The following is an 18,726-nucleotide window of genomic DNA, read 5'->3' as shown; positions in this document are numbered from 1 at the left end:
ATTTCAAAAAAAAATGAACCCCAAAATTAAATAGGTTAGGTGCAATTGAGTGGTGCAGCTCTTATGACTGTATTAAAGTGATAATCGGTGCCCATCATGCTGTTAAATTGATCTCCAAGAAATTTTTAATATGATTATCTGAAGTGAACTCTGCCACAACTTTAATAGCTGTTATGCCAGGGATGTTATTGTGAGAGCCACCATGGAATGTAAAGGCAGTATAAAATAATATTTCTCACTAATATTGTGACACTGTCAGGTGACAGTTATTCCTTATGGAATCTCTTGGATTAGGCAGTTACCCTTGAGCAATACTGATATTATTACACATTTTCTTGTGACCTGTTTCTTATAATCTGAAATGATCCAATTGGGTAACCTGTACAAATCCTGGTGAGTTTAGGCAAAAGTCTACCTAGCTTTTAGGTAGGTAGTGATATAAGTAAGTGACTAGGAAAGGCTGTTTAAAATAAATTGGGGAAGGGATTTAGTCTGTAGTGCTACTTCCCAGTCTCTGGCAGCCCAGGCTCAGCCTGTGGTAGGTTCAGTAGTTACAGTGTTTAAACCTTGTGCTGCTACCTGTGACACTCTAGGCAGCGGGCAGGTTCCTGTGCAATTTAAATGGCTACAATGTTCTTAAATTTTGTAGAGGATTGCTATTTCAAGTATTCTAGTAGTTCTACTTTGGTGTACTCATAAATTTAACCCTAAGCAAATTCCCTTAATCTTAACTTCTGTACTGTATTGACTGTATTGGTTTTTTTAGGATTATATTCCAGTGGATCAAGAAGAATTGAGAGACTATGTGAAAGCTAGGCTTAAAGTCTTCTATGAAGAAGAACTTGATGTACCACTTGTCCTGTTCAATGAAGTCTTGGATCATGTGTTAAGAATTGACCGGTAAGTTCAGACTTCCATTGCTGCTCATATAAGCAGTATGTAGAGTTACTCTAAACCAGAATAGCCTCAGTACAGAGTAAGAAAGGAGCATGGTCTCATTGGTGTCTATAGAAAATATACTGCCAGCCTCCAGATAGCAGGATCCTATCTGGAAAGGTGTGTCAGTTTTGGTACTAACTTGAAGCTTAGGTGTTCTAGGAAACGCTTCAGTAAGTTGTTAACTCTTATCAATCACACTTGGTTTTGTTCTTTTTCAGAATCTTCCGTCAGCCACAGGGCCACCTGCTGCTAATTGGAGTCAGTGGAGCAGGGAAAACAACCCTGTCAAGATTTGTTGCCTGGATGAACGGTTTGAGTGTCTACCAAATCAAGGTTGGTGTGTTAAGTTTATTTCTAAAATCCTTTAAGTGAAAACTCCCACTGATGTATTGACCCCTAAAATCCCATTAAAAGCTAAACCAAAATGTCAGTGATCCATGTAAACTCTTACCAGGTTCACAGAAAATACACAGGTGAAGATTTTGATGAAGACCTTAGGACAGTATTGAGACGCTCTGGCTGCAAAAATGAAAAAATAGCTTTTATTATGGATGAGTCAAATGTCTTGGATTCTGGATTCCTGGAGAGAATGAACACTCTCCTAGCCAATGGAGAGGTAAGAAGATTTTAGATAAATATTTTTTGCACCTTTTTGCAACCATAAGCTACAACAAAACTTACCTTTTGAATTAGGTTCCTGGTCTCTTTGAAGGAGATGAATACGCTACCCTCATGACTCAGTGTAAAGAAGGAGCACAGAAAGAAGGTTTAATGTTAGATTCACATGAGGAACTTTACAAATGGTTCACCAGCCAAGTTATTCGCAATCTCCATGTAGTGTTCACTATGAATCCATCTTCTGAGGGCCTGAAGGACAGGGCAGCTACATCTCCTGCACTCTTCAACAGGTAATTGCTGCATATTCCAAAATATTTTACAGGTACCATTAAAACACTGCTTTTGAGGAGGTCTTCACAAATCCTTTGTATTTCAGATGTGTCCTGAACTGGTTTGGAGACTGGTCAACTGAGGCACTGTACCAAGTTGGCAAAGAGTTCACAAGCAAAATGGATCTTGAAAAACCAAATTACATTGTGCCTGATTACATGCCAGTTGTGTATGATAAGCTGCCACAACCACCATCGCACAGGGAGGCTATTGTTAATAGCTGTGTGTTTGTTCATCAGACTCTTCACCAGGTATGTTATTACACTGCTTAACTTACACTTACCTCTAGGCCATGGCATCATTCACCAGTTTTCTAAAAACTATGATCCTTGGAATCCAGATAAATTTTAAAACAGTGCATGCTCTACAACACTTTGTTCCCTCAAGGCTAATGCTCGGCTGGCGAAACGAGGAGGCAGAACCATGGCAATCACACCACGCCACTATCTGGACTTCATCAACCATTATGCCAACTTGTTCAATGAGAAGCGAAGTGAGCTGGAGGAACAGCAAATGCATCTGAATGTTGGTCTCAGAAAAATCAAGGAAACAGTTGATCAGGTATGTATTCTTAAAACTTTGCCCTCTGTAAAGCTGGAGTGAGTAAATAGATCTCAGTGCTCAATATGAATTCTCTCTTCCGTCTTGCAACCAATTTTAGGTGGAGGAATTGCGGCGTGACCTAAGAATAAAGAGCCAGGAGCTGGAAGTGAAAAATGCAGCAGCCAATGACAAGTTGAAAAAGATGGTGAAAGACCAGCAGGAAGCTGAGAAGAAAAAGGTAAAAATTTTTGTTAAATCTCTATGCATAGCAGCTATTTCATTTACAAAACAGAGCCTACAGACCAAGTACTGGAAGAATTGCAGCTTCTAAAAAGCAGTATTTTTTCTGTGAAATTTCTTTATAGGTTATGAGCCAGGAGATTCAGGAACAGCTGCACAAGCAGCAGGAGGTCATTGCAGACAAGCAGATGAGTGTGAAGGAAGATCTTGACAAGGTGGAGCCTGCTGTCATTGAAGCTCAGAATGGTATGTTAGCACCTCAAGAGATCACACTGTGGTCTTGGATCTAAAACTCGTCTATGGGAATGTGTTTTCTTGTGGTCTGGGTTGATCCTGTCTAATAAAATTGTAGGCTCGTAGCATGGGGCCGAACACAATTGAAGAACTCCCTTTTAAATTCACAGTCTTTGAGCTGTGATTTTGGGCCTTTTTTTTTTTCCTTTCCTGTGAGTAATAGTACCAATCTGATTCTTGATACTTCTTCTATGGCTTGTGGCTTAGTTTCTGGCAGTCCAGCTGTAGAAAAACCAGTGATGCCTTGCTGCTGAACAGACAGCATACAGTCAAGCTGCCCATTCATTAAACCATGTAGATTAAATCACTGGTTTGAGTGAATCATTTTTAAGCAGCAGAGTCCTGTGCCCATTTGGCAAACTGACATTCATGGATGTGTGTCTTGTAATATAGTAGTTATTCAGTAGTATCTGCTTCTCTAATAGCCTCATATTCCTTTTTAGAATCTTAAAGCATTTTTACAAATCCAGGATACTCTGCTGGGCTTTGCTAACTGTTTGTTTTCTTCCCAATCAACGCTCTTCATCTTTCTGGCACTGGTTAGCTGTGAAGTCAATAAAGAAGCAGCACCTGGTAGAGGTCCGTTCCATGGCTAATCCACCTGCAGCAGTTAAGCTGGCCCTGGAGTCCATCTGCCTGCTGTTAGGCGAAAGCACCACTGACTGGAAACAAATACGTTCCATCATCATGAGAGAGAACTTCATTCCAACCATTGTTAACTTCTCTGCTGAGGAAATCAGGTGAAGTGCAACTGTGAGATATTTATGTGAGCAAACAATTTACAAAGAACAGAGGGTCTTAACTGGACTTTTCCTCTGTGTAATTGCTTTGACTTCTTTTGACACCAGCTTATTGCACATGGTGAACATGCAGATGGTACATGCAAGAAATACACCTTAGCTTCAGTAGTCTGTCATGAAAATTGGGGCAAAGCAGCTGCTTGTTGTGTGACTTAGTGACATGGTTGCAAAGCAGTGTGTTGGTGTCCAAAGCCACATTGTCATTTGAAAGTGGTTTTGTAGCAGTAACAGACCAGGCTACTGAAGGCTTTATTCAGCTTAGGAGGTCAGCTTCCTGGGTGGCTCTAAGTGTGAACAAAAGATCAGACTAGAGACATCTGAATTCCCTTCCAACTTCATTTTTTGAGAGCAGATTTAGCAGTTTGTGAATGACTATTCTTAAAATATTGTTAAAATTTTTTTATAACCTGTAAGCTGAAACTACATGTTGAACATCCCAGCTACTACTCAGCAAAACTGACAGGAAATGTTTCTTGTCAGCTGTGGAAGGCAGGCTAGATAAAGGGATACTGAGCACCTGTGTGCTGACATAGTGTACTCATGCTATCTGTATAAATTTTTCCCTTGCAGTGATGCCATCCGGGAGAAGATGAAGAAAAACTACCTGTCAAATCCAAGTTACAACTATGAAATTGTAAACAGAGCATCACTGGCCTGTGGACCTATGGTGAAATGGGCAATTGCACAGGTAAAGTCAGCTTGAGGAAGCAAAGGCAAGGTGAAAAGAGTGAGCTAGAAGTCACATAGCAATGTCTAAAGGCTCTGAATTTGCCTTTATTCAGCTAAGTATTGCAAGCTACTTTGCCTCAAAGAAATGAATGCTAATGGGATATATATAGTGCCATGCCAGTGAATTATTGGCCAGTTGTGATAGAGCCTCTGCACTGAAAAACTTTAGGTTTACAGTGAACACTGGTGAATACTTTCTGTATGTGATGTTATTCTACAGGACAAAACAGTTTTCCAGTGGAAAATGCAATTAAGTCCTCTTAATGAGACTTCATTTGTCGTGCCCCAGAGTAGGACACACTCAAGGCAGACTTTTATGTTTCCTAAAGGAATCGGCTTTGGGTACCTTGCCCCCAGAGTGAGGTACCCAAGAATGGTTTTACTTGCTGTTGGTGTTCCAATGCAGCAAAATTTTTGGCTCGTTAAAACAGTGCCTGCTTGGAATGGCTTGATCTGAAGAGACTATTTTACTTGAATCTTGCCAACAGGCCCTGTCCTAATTCTTCTGTGGCTTAGCTTTACTCATTTCACTGCTGAGAAGGGTGGATTAACACAGTACTGGCATGGACACCCCATTGAATATTTATGTAAAACAATTCTGTGCACTTCTTAGTGGGGTCTGAACCTTTTGAATGACTTTGTGTAAATCTACAGAGCAGTACAAGGATCTTGCAAAAAGAAATTACTTATGTATCTGTGCTTAGTTTAAACTAGAGTCCTAGGGACTGATAAACAATACTAAGTTTCTGTCTCTAAAGTAGCTGTTAAGCAGTTGATAGTATATACCTAAGTGCTGTGGTTCCTGTTAACATGTCATTTTAGAAAGTGTAAAGGTTCTATTTTCCATTTGCAGCTGAACTATGCTGACATGTTGAAAAGAGTGGAACCTCTACGCAATGAGCTGCAGAAGCTGGAGGATGATGCCAAAGACAACCAACAGAAAGCAAATGAAGTGGAGCAGATGATTCGTGATCTTGAGGCCAGTATTGCCCGTTACAAAGAAGAATATGCAGTACTGATTTCGGAGGCTCAAGCTATTAAGGCAGACTTGGCTGCTGTTGAAGCAAAAGTAAGACTTCATATACCAATAATTTTTCTTTCTTTGATCTTTGACAGTCTGAAATTGAATTGTTCTTCGATTTTGAGAGTGAATTTGGTTCCCCTGTGCAGTACATTTGGGCTGTTTCATCTCTGGGTGTCATGAGCCTTCTCAAGAAGCCTGTCTGGAGTTAGAGGAATATCAACTTATGTTGCTACTTGATTAACAAGACAGTTCTCATATGGTTTAAAATATATAGAAAGCCTTTGAAAACAGATATGGATGTAGTGGGATTATAATGTCTTAACTGGACTTCAAGGAGGGGATTTCTCTACTTGATCTCAGTATGTTGCTACTCTACTAGTACTTAGCACTTCTAAGTTCCTCAAGGTAACAGTTAGAATCAGCTTAATAAATTAGCACTGAAGAGCCCCAAATTTATCTTGTTCTGAGCTTTTAAATTTAACTTGGGCCTTGAGTCAGAATTTAAGTGTTCTGAGAGACTTGTAGTATAAGAACATTTCATCATCTAAAGAATCTACCTTCACCACTTATTTCTAGGTAAACCGTAGCACAGCTCTTCTGAAGAGTCTTTCTGCTGAACGTGAAAGATGGGAGAAGACAAGTGAAACTTTCAAAAACCAGATGTCCACTATTGCAGGAGACTGTTTACTTTCAGGAGCTTTTATTGCCTACGCTGGCTACTTTGATCAGCAGATGCGTCAGAATCTGTTCACTACATGGTCTCACCATTTGCAGCAAGCAAATATCCAGGTAAAGATACAGTCATGATAAGTTAACCGTGAATTGATTTACTGCAGGAGTTAAGCTTTAAGATTGCTAGGTAAAGAATGGAGCTGTTGGACAGCTGTTGCAGCTTTGTAGAGCTGCATTTACTTAAAATATCTTCACCAGCTGGTTGGAGAATGTCAAGTTAATATATAACTTTGTTTGCTTCCTGCAGTTCCGCACAGACATCGCCAGGACCGAGTACCTTTCCAACGCCGATGAGCGGCTGCGCTGGCAGGCGAGTTCCCTGCCTGCAGATGACCTGTGCACAGAGAATGCCATCATGCTCAAACGCTTCAACAGGTACTTCATTCTAAGATGTGAACTTCTTAAGCAACGTTCTTGCAGCAGGCAGGGCTTGCACCTGTTGAATCTCAGTAGCTCCTGCGAAGCACTGTTTCACTGGGGTGTGAAGTTCTAATGTTCATAAAAGCTTCTCAACCATGTGTAAACATAAAAACTCTCATTCACCTTTGCTTGCCTTTTTTGTTATGCTTAGCTGTTAAAATAAATTGGCTTGAGGTATTTTAAAATTTGAACTATTTTGTTGCCCAAATACAAACTTATCTTCAAAACTAAAGTGAGTCATTGAACATGCCTCAGTGAAGGAATTAAATAAGGTTTTAGAGTTGAGACGAATAATAAAATGTAAATTCATAAAATTGCTTAGACACTTTCTGCAATCAAAATCTAACTAATGAAAGTGTTTTATTATTAACTTAAGGTATCCGTTGATCATCGATCCCTCTGGGCAAGCTACAGAGTTTATCATGAATGAATATAAAGACCGTAAGATAACTCGTACAAGCTTCTTGGATGACGCTTTCAGGAAGAATTTGGAAAGTGCCTTGAGATTTGGTAACCCACTTCTAGTTCAGGTTAGTGGTATGATTGTGTAGAAGCTATTTAAATTCTTGAATTCTGTCCTATGTATAAGTTCGCAGTTGTTCTCTTAGTAACATGCAAGCAACTTTATTTTCAATTTACAACTTAACAAGTAAACTAGTGATACATGTGGTGTAAGTCCTGAGAAGAATTAGTGAGCTACAAAATCAAAAGAAGGTATTTCTTTTTCCACCATTTCAAGATGAAATTCTTTTATTTTGAAATTATCTTTCCATACTATAAAATTACTTGCAACCTGTCTATCTGTTCCTTTGTTTTTATGTGGTTTCTCTAGCCATAGACAACAAAAACTAATATGGTTAGTTATATAGCACTAAATCTGCTCTGAGTATCAGGGAGAAATTTCAGTAATATGAAGAAATAGGCAGCTGTAGGAATAATTGACTTTCACTTGAAATGGGTATGTTTTTCACTTCTTAGTATGGAAATGGAAAAGATCAGTAACTGTTGTTTGTGCTGTTTAGAGTAGGGCTTACCTGCAGTAGAGCTAACAAAATTACAGCCACTAATAATACTTCTCTTCTGTACCTGTGCAGCTCAACTACACATCTAAAGTGCAGATACAGATACCTTCTGAATGTGATCCCTATTCCAAACCAACTGCCAATTGTTTGCTTACCAGAATTTTAAGCCCCTCCTGGATTGGGAATTTTAGCTTGAGACATTTGCGAACAACAGTCTTTAACATGTCTGTCTTTCTAGGATGTGGAGAGCTATGATCCAGTTCTGAATCCTGTTCTGAATCGTGAAGTCCGAAGAACTGGAGGCAGAGTTCTGATTACTCTGGGAGACCAAGATATTGATTTGTCACCATCCTTCGTTATCTTCCTTTCCACCAGAGATCCAACAGTAAGTAAAATCGATCAAAAGCAGTCCTGTTTGTAGAAATGGCATGAAGAGACCTGAGAAAACCTTTTCATGTTTCCTGTGACAGGTTGAATTCCCACCAGACCTCTGCTCTCGTGTCACGTTTGTAAACTTCACGGTAACTCGCAGCAGCTTGCAGAGCCAGTGTCTGAATGAAGTCCTGAAAGCTGAAAGACCAGATGTCGATGAAAAACGCTCTGACCTCCTCAAGCTTCAGGGTATGTTTATCAAAATTAACTTCCTCCTGTTCTAATAGAATACAGTTCAATACTCTAAGAGTACAATGTGTCTTCATACTCTTTTTTCAGGATGCCCAATGGCAAACTACGCACAATTCACATAATTCTTTAAGATATCTGTACATATGTATGTATGACTTTTTTTTTCCTTCTAATTAAGGTGAATTTCAGCTGCGCTTACGTCAGTTGGAAAAATCCCTGCTCCAAGCACTTAATGAAGTGAAGGGACGTATCCTGGATGATGACACCATCATTACTACACTTGAGAACCTGAAGAAGGAAGCAGCAGAGGTCACCAGAAAAGTAGAAGAGACTGATATTGTCATGCAAGAAGTGGAGACTGTTTCTCAGCAGTACTTGCCTCTTTCTACAGCTTGTAGCAGTATCTACTTTACCATGGAGTCACTGAAACAGGTAGGTTGAGTTCTTCCTCTCAGGAGCTTTGAGTGTTTACTGGTTAAAGCTAAATAGGCATTGCCCAATATTGCAGTTTGGTAGGCATACTCTGTTGGTTATCAAACAGCACGGTTGTGGAGAGGAAAAATAAACTCTATTCTCTTTCAGATACATTTCCTGTACCAATACTCCCTCCAGTTTTTCTTGGACATCTATCACAATGTCTTGTATGAGAACCCAAATCTGAAGGGAATTACAGACCATACTCATCGTCTCTCAATCATCACAAAGGATCTCTTTCAGGTTCAGTTTTTTAATTAATAAATGTAATTCTTTAATAATTTTTGAAGGGTCAGGGTTGAAAGCTTCTTACACTACTACTCTGTTTTGTTCCTAGGTGGCCTTCAACCGAGTGGCACGTGGCATGCTGCACCAGGATCACATAACATTTGCCATGTTGTTGGCCCGGATCAAACTGAAAGGCACCATTGGGTAAATGTTTGTTTTCTTGCTTCACTTTAGTTGAAGAAGGGATGGCTGTCTTGAAGGCATCTAGCTAAAGTCTTCTTTTCCCTTAACATTAGGGAGCCTACATATGATGCAGAATTCCAGCACTTCTTGAGAGGGAAGGAGATTGTACTAAACACTGCATCTCTCCCCAAAATCAATGGTTTGACTGTAGAGCAGACAGAGGCAATGATGAGGTTGAGCTGCCTACCTGCATTTAAGGACCTTGTTTCAAAAGTTCAGGCTGATGAGGTGAGTGTTGCCTAGGTTCTGTTTTTCCACTGAACTATCTTGTTAAGCTTTTCAGGTGTCTGCTTGAAAAGCTTCATGCTTACAGGCAAGCTCTCCTGCTGTGAAAAGGGAAGTCCTAAAGATTAACTAGTTGTAGCTGTGGAAATGAATGTTCTTATTTCCCTCATAACCCAGTGAAACTTGTAAAGACCAGCACAGTTCATCATTCAGAAACAGTTTCACCATGCCTCTGGCTTTGTGGCTGACCAGCTTTGGTTCCCATAGTTGCAGAAAGTGTGACACTGCATGGATTTTGCTGCCTCACTATTGTGTGATAATATGCAGTAGAGGGAAGCAGCCTCAGCCACACGTAACTTCATTATGGTGGGCTCTTGGACGTGCCTAAGTGGAATCAATTTGGATAGTACTCAGCTGCTGAATGCTGCTCCTTCTCATGACTGAAGTGTTCAAAGAGTAATTCATCTTTGTCTTGACTGTGAAACTGTATGTCATAAATTACATCCATATCTTAAATAGTACCTGGGGTTTTATAATTTTTATATTAGAAGTTGAACTCTCTTTACATCTAATTTTTCTCAAACTGTTCTGCCTGAGGTAAAATAGCTTACAGCTTGGCCTGGGACTTGATAGAGATCTGTAGAATCCAGTGTGCTGGAGGCTATCAGTGAAATGAGGCATATCAGTGAAATGATTTGGCATATCTAAAGATAGGATAATAGACAAAGTGTAATTTGGGTTTTACATATCCTTGCTGTACGTTTCTGATATATTGAAAGTCAACTTCAGGATTTTTGCATTTTTTTTTTCAATACAGCAATTCTGTATCTGGCTGGACAGCAGTTCCCCAGAACAGACTGTACCATACCTTTGGACTGAAGAAAAACCTGCAAGTAAGTGAATGTGCACTGTTGTCCATATCTGTCCTACTGCACTAAGTAGTTATTACGATTTTAAAAGGAATTCTAAAGAAGAACTTAATTTTGGACCTTAATGGTTGAGAAAATCATAAAGTTGAGATTGTATAAGAATCTCAAGTCTAGTGGGTTTGGTTCTGGTTTGGTTCTGGTTCTGGTTTTTTTTGGAGGTTTGTTTGTTTTCACTGGATTTTTTTAAACCAAATTGTTCTAAGCAGTAGTTACTACACTTGGTTGCTGCACCTTAACTTGTGATCTGGTCTTCCACTGAGGATGAAACGTAATTCTACAATCTCATTAGATTGCATAATAGTTTGGATTAACCTTGGTGATTGCCAGTCTGGAGATATCTCAATACTCTAAAAAGCTCCAAGACACAGATCTTCTGAGGGGCTGGTCTAATAGAGTTTTAGACCTGCAGTTGTACCTAAGCATGAAGTTACCTCTGGCTACATTAGTTGTCAGTGCTAATTTTTTAATTAGTACTTGAGAGTAACTGTTGCCCTTCAGTTCCTCCCCTATCTGAAGGGTAACTTCAGGAAGTGTTGCTGTCTTTGATCATTCCATGCTCATTCCTGTAGCTTTCTAAATTAAGGATTCTAAGCTCATATTTACTAGCTGCTTACTGAAATTGCTGGAACATTAACTGAAGCAGCTCTAGGTTATCTACCCTCTCCATGCTAGTCAAGCATTTTGTGAGTGAGAAGATGTGAAAAGATCTGTTGTCCCTGGAAATGAAAGTCACTCAAGTCAGTAATTTTAGCCTGTAGATTTTGTAAACCAGCTGAAGCTGCTATTTTTTTTTTTCAGTTGTCAAATTGAAAACAAAATATTAAGCATTTCATTAAAAAGTTGCATCAGATCTTCCAAAAGGATAATTAACTTTCTAAATATGTAGTCTTCAGAACAAGATGGGGAGAAATTGAATGGAGAATTGAAGAGAGGAGGGTCCATCTAATCCTGTCTCCTGTTTCCAGCTCCCATTGGACAGGCCATTCATCGCTTGCTTCTGATCCAGGCCTTCCGTCCAGATCGTTTGTTGGCCATGGCACATACCTTTGTTTCAACAAATCTTGGAGAGTCTTTCATGTCCATCATGGAGCAGCCTTTGGATCTGACACACATTGTGGATACAGAGGTAAGCTACTTGGTTTTGAAATGCTATGGGCCACTTTGCATGCGTTCCACAATGAACATTTCTTCCACTTTCTCTTCTCTGGTATGAGTGGATTTTTTTTTAAAGTAAAACTAAGAGTAACAGCATAGTTTTAGTTGTACAGAGGGAAGAAACCCTGAGCTTACTGCATTCTCGTATTTATCTTGTGATTGATTCATATCCTTTTCAACTTCTTGGAGCACAGGTGAAACCAAATACCCCTGTGCTGATGTGTTCAGTGCCTGGCTATGATGCCAGTGGTCATGTTGAAGACCTTGCAGCTGAGCAGAATACACAGATTACTTCTATTGCTATTGGTAAGAGCATACCTTATTTCAACATCTAAGCATAAATGAAATTGTTAGCAGTAAGAGATTTAGCAACTCTTCTGTCTTTTAGGTTCTGCTGAAGGGTTTAACCAAGCAGATAAAGCAATAAACACAGCAGTGAAATCTGGAAGGTAAGTTCTGTTTCATTTTCAGCTAGAATACTGCCTAGTGGAAAGGTAAAAGGGGGAAGTTTATTGGTTAAAGGGATAAAACTGTGAGTAGAACAAAAGAGTAGGCCTATCTTTTGAATTTAAGTTTTTATTAGCAAGCATATCTGTTTAAATATTTTCAGGAGAAGTAGGTTGTATCTGCAAACAAGAAAGTTAAGTAATTTATAGTACATAGTAACTGATTCTATGTAGAAGGCAAGTTTAAAAGAGGGAGGAAAATCTGTAGCATTGATACATTCTGTTGCTCTTTGTGATGATCACAGCTAGGATCCATAAGCTGTTCACTAAAAAGTACTTGTTTTGTTTCAAAAATTCACAGATGGGTAATGCTGAAGAACGTTCACCTGGCTCCTGGGTGGCTCATGCAGCTAGAAAAGAAACTACATTCCCTGCAACCCCATGCTTGCTTCAGGCTCTTCCTTACCATGGAGATTAATCCAAAGGTAACAGTGATCTAAAATTTTATTATCTTGCTGAGTAACTGGCTAGCACAGCTAAGAGTGCTCCCCAGTGAAGGCTCTCTCATGACTGCCTTCTGCAGTAAAGAAGAAGGAAAATACTCACCTGTCAGGGCAGTTATTATCCTTGCTTCCTGATGACTGAACTGTGGCTGTGAACTTGATACTGTTCCTTTTGCTGATTTCCCTAATCTCCAAGTATTTCATGTGCTCACCATGAGGTTTTGAAGCTAATGCAAATTGTGCTGGGATTTAATTTAGTGCAGGCTAAAGCAGCTGGATTTGAGCTTATTGATCTTCTCTAGGTGCCAGTGAATTTGTTACGTGCCGGCCGGATCTTTGTGTTTGAGCCTCCTCCTGGTGTAAAGGCAAACATGCTGAGGACCTTCAGTAGCATTCCAGTTTCTAGGATGTGCAAGGTGAGACTGTGGTTTGTCTTGATGAAACTAAATGGAAGAATGTTTGTTGAAGTCTTACCTTAGATGATAAAACCTCAGCTACTAGGATGTCCCTGAAGTGTTTTTTCTCTCCTCACCCAAGCAAAGTAGTAGTTGCTTTTTCTGTTGGTAGAATGTATTCAGTTTCAGTAGCAATCTAGCATTAAATCTCATACTTTCTAGTCTTTTAGCAGGCTTTGGTTTTATCAGTTCACTGGAGTAACAGTTGTTTGGTTTTGTGTTGGTTTTTTCCTCCCCACTTCTAGTCTCCAAATGAGCGTGCTCGTTTGTATTTCCTGCTTGCCTGGTTCCATGCCATTATCCAAGAGCGCCTGCGCTATGCTCCCTTGGGCTGGTCCAAGAAGTACGAGTTTGGAGAGTCTGACCTGAGATCTGCCTGTGACACAGTGGATACCTGGCTGGATGACACAGCAAAGGCAAGTAGTGTTGTGTGCTTAGGCACAAGTAACACATTACTTTGGATCTTTACTGAAACAGTCTGTTCTGGAAAAATTAAGGAAATTAAATGAGCAGGCACAAAAAACCTGTTGGCAATTCAACAATTGTTTCCTGCTAATTATAGGGTCGCCAGAACATTTCCCCTGATAAGATCCCCTGGTCTGCACTGAAGACACTGATGGCCCAGTCTATCTATGGAGGTCGTATCGATAATGAATTTGATCAGCGTTTGTTAAACACTTTCTTGGAACGTCTGTTCACCACCTTAAGTTTTGACAGTGAATTCAAACTGGCTTGCAAGGTTGATGGACACAAAGATATTCAGATGCCAGATGGAATCAGGTATCATATTTCCTTATCGTGATCTCTTATGTAAAACTTTTTTTAATTGGAAAACTGCACACAAAGATGAAAAAAAACAAGCACATAACCTGTATTTCTGTGCTGTGTAAACATCTGTCTCAGGCAAAGCATTACCTTGGCATTCTAGCAGAGGAAACCCTTTAATGAATATTAAAACTCTGCTCTGCCTTGCAGGCGCGAAGAGTTTGTCCAGTGGGTTGAGATGCTCCCAGATACACAAACACCATCATGGCTGGGACTGCCAAATAATGCAGAGAAAGTTCTTCTCACCACACAAGGTAAATCTAGAACTTAGCAATGTCTTCCATAGAGTACCAGGCCACCATTTTAACTAAAAAGCAGAGGAGGAATACAAGTTTTGTTAAAGAGTCTTTAGCTTTCTCCTTCTCCCTCAACATAAATGGTTTTTGAGTAATCCAAAAACTGACCAGGAGCCTGTGAATCAAAAAAAGCCAGTTACATTGAGTCTTCCAGGTGGCAAGCTCCTAACTTGATTCTGGAAAGCTTTATTGTAAGCTTCTGGAGCCACCTACAGCTGGGCAGTTCTGAGTCTTAGGTCTAGACGAGGAATAATGGAAAGTCCTGGTTCTTGCATGTAGTAGGATGTTTTAGCCTTGATGCCACTGCTTCTCTAACAGCAAATCTTCTGTTTTAGGCATAGATATGATCAGTAAAATGCTGAAAATGCAGATGCTGGAGGATGAGGATGATCTGGCTTATGCAGAAACAGAGAAGAAGACAAGAACTGATTCTACATCAGATGGACGCCCAGCCTGGATGAGAACACTGCATACCACAGCCTCTAACTGGCTTCACCTTATCCCACAAACTCTGAACCATCTGAAGCGGACTGTGGAAAACATTAAAGTAAGAACTATGTTTTATTTAATGGGGACATAGGAAAAGCACAAGTTCAGGTGCATTGTGATTTGGAACTACCAATTACACTGCTGAGGGGTCAATGGGACCTGTGTCGACACTGATTTTGAGTGTCATAGCCATGTAATGACCTGCTCCTAAAACCTGGTTTATGTCTTTTGGGTAGCATTTGAAGAAATGCAATGGCAAACAGTCTAGCCAGGCAGTCTGCATTAATTGTTTAACTGCAACTTCTACTTTCTTGCTTCTCCAAGGGAGAGGAGATTGTTGGTTATAAAACAGCTTCTGTAATCACTTTCTGCACCACAGGCTGCATCTTCAGTTCAGTGCTTGTAGTCAGTGTTACTGCTCCATCCACCCAGAATTTGGGGGTTGTTTTTCTTAGCAGTTTTGCAACAAGAACTTAGATCTGTGGCTTACTTTTAATGTTTTGACCATCAGGATCCTCTGTTCCGGTTCTTTGAGAGAGAGGTGAAAATGGGAGCTAAGCTGCTCCAGGATGTTCGTCAGGACCTGGCGGACGTGGTTCAAGTGTGCGAAGGGAAAAAGAAACAAACCAACTATCTGCGTACACTGATAAATGAGCTGGTGAAAGGTATGGCAGTTCCAACTAGCATCTCCAGGGCTCTCTTTGCTTCTTGCACTCTGTAAGAGGCTGCTGTGGTCAGCAGCTTAAAAAAAAACCAAAAATGGTAGAAAAATGTGGATAGACTTAGTCATTTGACAGAAGTAATACTTAAATTTGATCATAAAATTTCCATTGGCTTGATATGAGATTCCAAGTTGAGCCTAATCAGGCAATAATAATAATATAATAGTTTGGCTTTAATAGTAATATTATTAGGCTTTTTTGTACAATTTATATTAGCAGCTTAATTTCTAGATTGAAATCTTCCTAAGTTCTCTCAGTTTCTGACTTGTCACAGAACAAAGTTATTTATACCACCAAATGAGCAGTATTGGTCCTATAAAATCTAGAAAATATTCAAGCTCTCTGAATTTCTATTTAAAGATTGTACATGTGGAATTTTCACAGACATGCTGCATGTTGTAATACATGGTGATTTGGACAAAAGCATTTTCTGAAATGCAGATACTTGACCTCTTCAGCTTTTTCTAAAGAACTCAAATCTTCTTGCAGAGCTGAAGATTAAGTCTTGCAGTAAATAGCTGTGTGTAACTGCAGCTTCTCTTGAAGGGTGTCTGTAATTGTGTGGCATTTTAAATACAGAGTAGACCTAGAGGCCATTTGCTCTCTAATCTTTGAAAGTGTTTTCACTTACTAAGTGCCTTTTAAAATAGAGGCTAATATTCCAGTCCAAGTCTTCAAAGTTTCAATATAGTGTGTAATTTCAACCTGTATATGAACAAAACTTAATTCTAATCACATCTTTGTAGGTATTTTGCCTCGTAGCTGGTCTCATTACACGGTGCCAGCTGGTATGACTGTTATCCAGTGGGTATCTGACTTCAGTGAGCGCATCAAACAGCTCCAGAATATTTCCCAGGCAGCTGCATCTGGTGGAGCAAAAGAACTGAAGGTACCTTGTGCTGACTTCTCGGGTTTATTGGTGGAGCTGTGTAACTGCTTTCTGGAGTCTTCACATCAGGACTTCTAATTGCCCCTCAGTCAATGAACTTGAACAGTGTTCTCTGAAATGTCTCTAAATACTGCTGAGCGTCTCCTGATCAGAGTGTGATGAGGCTTAGCAGGGTAACTGTGCACAGAGATCAGAGGGAGCATTAGTGTTGTGGAACAGTGGGAGACAAAGCCTTAGAGCAAAAAGCATCTTAGCAGTTACACTGTTCCAGTAGTAGCAGGAACATTTTAATGTAAATAGACTGCTGAAGTATTTATAATAGTCATTAATTAATACTGCAGCTGAAATACTTTTTTTCCCTATATTTTCCCCCCTCAAATAGAACATCCATGTGTGCCTGGGTGGCCTGTTTGTACCAGAGGCATATATTACTGCTACAAGACAATATGTTGCCCAGGCAAACAGTTGGTCCCTTGAAGAGCTCTGTCTTGAGGTCAATGTTACAACTACCCAGAACGCAGTCCTGGATGCCTGCAGCTTTGGAGTCACAGGTAAACTGAGCTGAAGGAAGAGACCTTCCTCTGAAATGTTTTTAGAAGCTTCTGATATTAAATGGGCTACGTCAAATGAAAAAGACGCTATTGTTGAAAAAGTTAATACACACTTTCTGAAGGTATTTTCAAATTAGTTTGACATTAGTTATTAGGGAAGTACTTCCAATGCTAATAAATCTCAATACCAGGATCAGTATATATTGAAGTGGTACTGCATAGTGTGTCACCTACAACTTTTTCATTTTGCAGTATGAAATATTTCTCATCTAGTGGACTTAGTCCTTAAATGATACATAGAGAGACAACCTTTGGATGTATGAAAGCTCTTAGAACTCTAAACTGCATTGCAATTTGCAGGCCTGAAGCTTCAGGGAGCTACATGCAGTAACAACAAGCTGTCACTTTCAAATGCTATTTCAACTGTCCTGCCCATTACACAGCTTCGCTGGATCAAGCAGACAAACGCTGATAAAAAAGCAAATGTTGTAAGTATTGATGAAAATATTTAGATATCCCTTAGCAATTCTGCCCTAAGGCTTTATGGATACTCGTACTGGGCACAACAAATCAAATTGGTGTTCTCTTAATTACTCTTGGTGTCAGTTGGGATCTGATTTCAGGGCTAGCAGCAAACAGACCTAGTGCTGACTATGTCTTTCCTTTGTAGATAGATAAAAAGGAGAGACATTCAAAAATGCTGTTCAGTGCTGTTCAAGTCAAAAGTCAAATTTATATCTATAGCAGCATCTATAAATTTATTAGGTCTTGGGGTTTTCCCCTCATATTTGAGTACTGAGTTATCTGAGACTGAATTCTCATCTCACTGGTATCATACAGTGTTAGAGAAACCTGTGACACTCTTCAGCTGTCTTACAGAACTCTCCTATATTCTTGTTTTTTCCCCAGGTTACTTTACCAGTTTATCTGAACTTCACTCGTGCTGATCTGATTTTCACCGTTGACTTTGAAATAGCCACCAAGGAAGATCCCCGCAGCTTCTATGAGCGTGGTGTTGCAGTTCTCTGCACTGAGTGAACAAATCTATTTTCACTGGTTAATGCTGTAGTAAGTGTCAGTCTTCTACGTAGTGCTCACCTGTACTTCTGTAATCAGGGTAGGTTAGCAGATGGATTTGTGTCAAGTTGGCTGGAAAGGTGACAGTGCAATGGGAAGATGATAGGCCAGAGAGATTTCTTTGAAGGAAGATTGAATGAGGTTTTTAGAGGGTTATTGGTAGGTGTGATATTTGATGGATTATGTTATATTAAATAAAATATATAGCAAAAATTTTGACCATCTATTTCTGTTAATCTAATTCTTAGCGATGATTTTGCTATACCCACGATCTTTTCAGAGAATACTTATGAATTGCTCTTCAAACTAACCTCCAGTAACAGGAACCTTGGAATGTAAGTCTGTAGTGCAGTAAGACACAAAACCTGACATCTGCTGTTACATTTCAGGCCATTGCATTAATTACTTGCAATGGACTGGGTCTTACTTGAAGTAACCTGCTACAATGCATTGAGAAGCTGGAGCATCCTGAACTAAACTTTCTTGTCCTATTGACCACAGAGCTTCCTCTTTCTCAAAGTGCTTTTATGGTGAAATATATCCCCAGATTTATGTCTCAGTAACTCAAGAGGAGGCTATTAAATGCTTACACAAGGAGTTACAATATTATTTGAGACTCTCACATGTGACCAACCGTTGCTAAATTAGGAAAGCTGAGAGTTCCTGCTAATTGCTTGGGTTGCTGTAATAGTTTGGGCATTTACTTGCTTTTTCTGATCCTGAATTCGTTGGCTAAGCATTTCTACCTTTCTGACCATCCTCTCAGCACAACTGTCCTCTCTGACAGTGGCTGAATTCAAGTGTTCAAAGATGTGTATGAAGAATGCAGGTACACAGCTTTCTAATCTCAAAACTGAAATCTTAGGAGCCCCTTCCTCCCCAGTTGCTCCTATGAAAGCAGTGA

At 39.8% G+C, this 18,726-nt stretch overlaps 1 protein-coding gene across 1 annotated transcript in view; it reads left to right on the top strand.

Annotated features, from left to right (window-relative positions):
• DYNC1H1 (dynein cytoplasmic 1 heavy chain 1) overlaps positions 1-18,028 on the top strand; it is a 43,377-nt gene extending 25,349 nt beyond the window's left edge. Inside the window, exons 44-78 of the mRNA XM_084208363.1 lie at positions 767-900; positions 1,158-1,272; positions 1,394-1,555; positions 1,633-1,847; positions 1,934-2,138; positions 2,275-2,448; positions 2,549-2,668; positions 2,796-2,916; positions 3,509-3,704; positions 4,335-4,452; positions 5,347-5,562; positions 6,094-6,306; positions 6,497-6,624; positions 7,046-7,199; positions 7,930-8,076; positions 8,162-8,312; positions 8,494-8,747; positions 8,898-9,032; positions 9,127-9,221; positions 9,314-9,488; positions 10,303-10,378; positions 11,380-11,540; positions 11,764-11,875; positions 11,958-12,018; positions 12,377-12,500; positions 12,821-12,934; positions 13,219-13,389; positions 13,536-13,753; positions 13,949-14,052; positions 14,430-14,641; positions 15,095-15,248; positions 16,052-16,194; positions 16,577-16,745; positions 17,106-17,233; positions 17,655-18,028. Of these exons, the coding sequence (XP_084064489.1) occupies positions 767-900; positions 1,158-1,272; positions 1,394-1,555; positions 1,633-1,847; positions 1,934-2,138; positions 2,275-2,448; positions 2,549-2,668; positions 2,796-2,916; positions 3,509-3,704; positions 4,335-4,452; positions 5,347-5,562; positions 6,094-6,306; positions 6,497-6,624; positions 7,046-7,199; positions 7,930-8,076; positions 8,162-8,312; positions 8,494-8,747; positions 8,898-9,032; positions 9,127-9,221; positions 9,314-9,488; positions 10,303-10,378; positions 11,380-11,540; positions 11,764-11,875; positions 11,958-12,018; positions 12,377-12,500; positions 12,821-12,934; positions 13,219-13,389; positions 13,536-13,753; positions 13,949-14,052; positions 14,430-14,641; positions 15,095-15,248; positions 16,052-16,194; positions 16,577-16,745; positions 17,106-17,233; positions 17,655-17,783 (5,304 nt within the window). The 3' untranslated portion in view covers positions 17,784-18,028. The remainder of the gene's footprint in view (positions 1-766; positions 901-1,157; positions 1,273-1,393; positions 1,556-1,632; positions 1,848-1,933; positions 2,139-2,274; positions 2,449-2,548; positions 2,669-2,795; positions 2,917-3,508; positions 3,705-4,334; positions 4,453-5,346; positions 5,563-6,093; positions 6,307-6,496; positions 6,625-7,045; positions 7,200-7,929; positions 8,077-8,161; positions 8,313-8,493; positions 8,748-8,897; positions 9,033-9,126; positions 9,222-9,313; positions 9,489-10,302; positions 10,379-11,379; positions 11,541-11,763; positions 11,876-11,957; positions 12,019-12,376; positions 12,501-12,820; positions 12,935-13,218; positions 13,390-13,535; positions 13,754-13,948; positions 14,053-14,429; positions 14,642-15,094; positions 15,249-16,051; positions 16,195-16,576; positions 16,746-17,105; positions 17,234-17,654) is intronic.
• The last annotated feature ends 698 nt before the right edge of the window (positions 18,029-18,726 follow it).

The sequence above is a fragment of the Fringilla coelebs genome, assembly GCF_963513975.1.
Source record: "Fringilla coelebs genome assembly, chromosome: 6".
Classification (NCBI taxonomy): Eukaryota; Metazoa; Chordata; class Aves; order Passeriformes; family Fringillidae; genus Fringilla; species Fringilla coelebs.
Note: the sequence above shows the minus strand (reverse complement) of the source record. Positions and strands in the feature narration are given on the sequence as shown.